The sequence below is a fragment of the Rosa chinensis genome, chromosome 2 (assembly GCF_002994745.2).
Source record: "Rosa chinensis cultivar Old Blush chromosome 2, RchiOBHm-V2, whole genome shotgun sequence".
NCBI classification, from domain to species: Eukaryota; Viridiplantae; Streptophyta; class Magnoliopsida; order Rosales; family Rosaceae; genus Rosa; species Rosa chinensis.
In genome coordinates, this window is record NC_037089.1 from 43,276,288 (window position 1) to 43,278,287 (window position 2,000).

Sequence of the window (2,000 nt, forward strand, 5' to 3'; positions counted from 1 at the left end):
CTCCGGAGCAGTTGAGGCTGAGCTCAAGAGAAATGCGAGAGCCACTGTTGTAGCCACCCCAGCCACCAGAGTAGTAGCCATAGCCGCTACCTCCCTCGGAAGTAGTCTTCATGTCGCCAAAGATGTCCTCACCGTGCATGGGAAACAGTGGAAGGGTTTCATTCTCCTGGTGATCTTCTCCTCATTGTTCCATGACAGTTTGTTCTTCATTCATGTCAAGGAAAGTAGTGAGGAGGAATATGGGTCAACATTGAGATCAATGGATCCACCAACACAAGTAGAACTAGTTGACCCAAAATTGAGATCAATGGATCCACTAACACCAGTAGAACTAGTTGACCCAAAATTAAGATTAATGGATCCACCAACAGGCCCTGATCTTTGTATGGGCACATGAACATCTGAAGTCAATCTCTTCTGCTGCCTCTCCCGAGCCTTGAGGTTCTGGAACCAAAAAAAGACATTCTTGCCCTCAATCTTTCTATACCGGTTCAGCTGGAGATAGATCCTCTGAATCTGCTCTGCAGTTGGGGACTTAACTCCCTTATCATAGTAAAGCTCCTTGAGGATTCTTATCTGATTTGTAGTAGGAGTCCACCTGGTACCGCTCCACCTGCGAAGCATGTTAGCACCACTTCTGGCTACTTTGTTGCTTCCTCCATCCTCGGTTGGTTGCTGGGTTTGTGGTACCATTGGTGATGGGTTGAGAGAATGCGAGAATTGAAGAAAGGTGATGATAAGCAATTAAGAAAGATTGTTGTTCGAAATATTGGAGTATCTGAAACAGGGCATACAAATCTTCACTCTTGGTTGGACAATCGATGAGTCAAACTCAGCGTCAGTGAATCTCGAATAAAATATCCCTAAATCTCGAAAAAGAAAGCAGTGTTGGCGCGTGGGGAAACCGAACGGTTTTCGAAGAGGTAACTTTTTCATTTTCAATATTATCTTCAAATTGCACTAAAATCTCAGAAAAGACAAGTCATGGCATGTGGAGTGTGCAAGGGCATGTCTCGAATCAATGCCCTCAACTGTAGCCATGGATGGAGGCCCGAGATACAACCCTTTCATGGGCATGCCCACAAGACTGCCATTGGTTGGACTCTAGCAGATATCAAGGGGATCAGCCCAACCACGTGTGTCCACCAGATCCTGTTGGAAGATGGCGCCAAGTCCACATGAGAAGCCCAAAGACGTCTACATCTGCCCATGATGAAGGTGGTCCAAAATGAGGTGACCAAGTTGCTAGATTGTGGGGTGATCTACCCCATTTCTGATAATAAGTGGGTTTCTCCAGTGCAAGTGGGGCCCAAGAAGTCCAGGGTGACAGTGGTATTGAACGAGGATAATGAGCTAGAGCACAAAGGCTTGATGGGCTGTCTAGAAGTTCAACATGAATTTTGATGAAGCGGGCCTACATAGGAAGCTACAGCTAAATGAGCTTGAGGAGATAAGGAATGAGGCCTACAATGATTCATGGATGAACAAGAAGAAGAGTCCAGGCTGAAGGACTATAAATATTAAGCGCTGCATGGGAGGCAACCCATTTCAACCGAAGCTGAGAAGGAGCCATCAACGAGAGTTTGGCATTTCTATCCCTTCACTTACTTAGGTTGAATTGTACTTGTGTCTAGCTTTGTTTGTTTATTTTACCCTTCCCTTATTTCGTAGCCCCCCCCCCCCCCCCCCCATATTTAGGGTCTATATACATTGAGGACAATGTAGATTCTAAGTGTGGGGTGGGTTTACACCTTTATTTTCAGAATATTTTTATGTTAAAAACAAATGTGTTATTGTTTTTTTTATTCAAAAAAATAAAAAATAGACTTTTCTTTTCTAGTACTTTTTGTGTTTCTTTTAGGTTCCTTCCAACACCAATGATGAACTTGAGCTTAATATAAATGTGGGCTAGAAAGAATGTTTGGGTCTTTTGAGCTTTATGTTTTCAAAATAAATCATTATGGATCAAGTGTTTGATTTCATTTATATCCATATTTGTC

The 2,000-nt window shown here is 43.2% G+C and overlaps 1 protein-coding gene across 1 annotated transcript; it reads right to left on the reverse strand.

Moving 5' to 3' along the window:
- Positions 1-210: 210 nt before the first annotated feature.
- On the reverse strand, positions 211-693 carry LOC112184318 (protein WUSCHEL-like). Its single transcript, XM_024322581.1, has one exon. The coding sequence runs from the start codon at positions 691-693 to the stop codon at positions 211-213; it is 483 nt and encodes a 160-aa protein (XP_024178349.1).
- Positions 694-2,000: the final 1,307 nt, after the last annotated feature.

What these genes read in the sequence shown, in the direction of transcription:
- LOC112184318 (XM_024322581.1), bottom strand. Translation starts at nt 693, where the DNA reads ATGGTACCACAAACCCAGCAACCAACCGAGGATGGAGGAAGCAACAAA.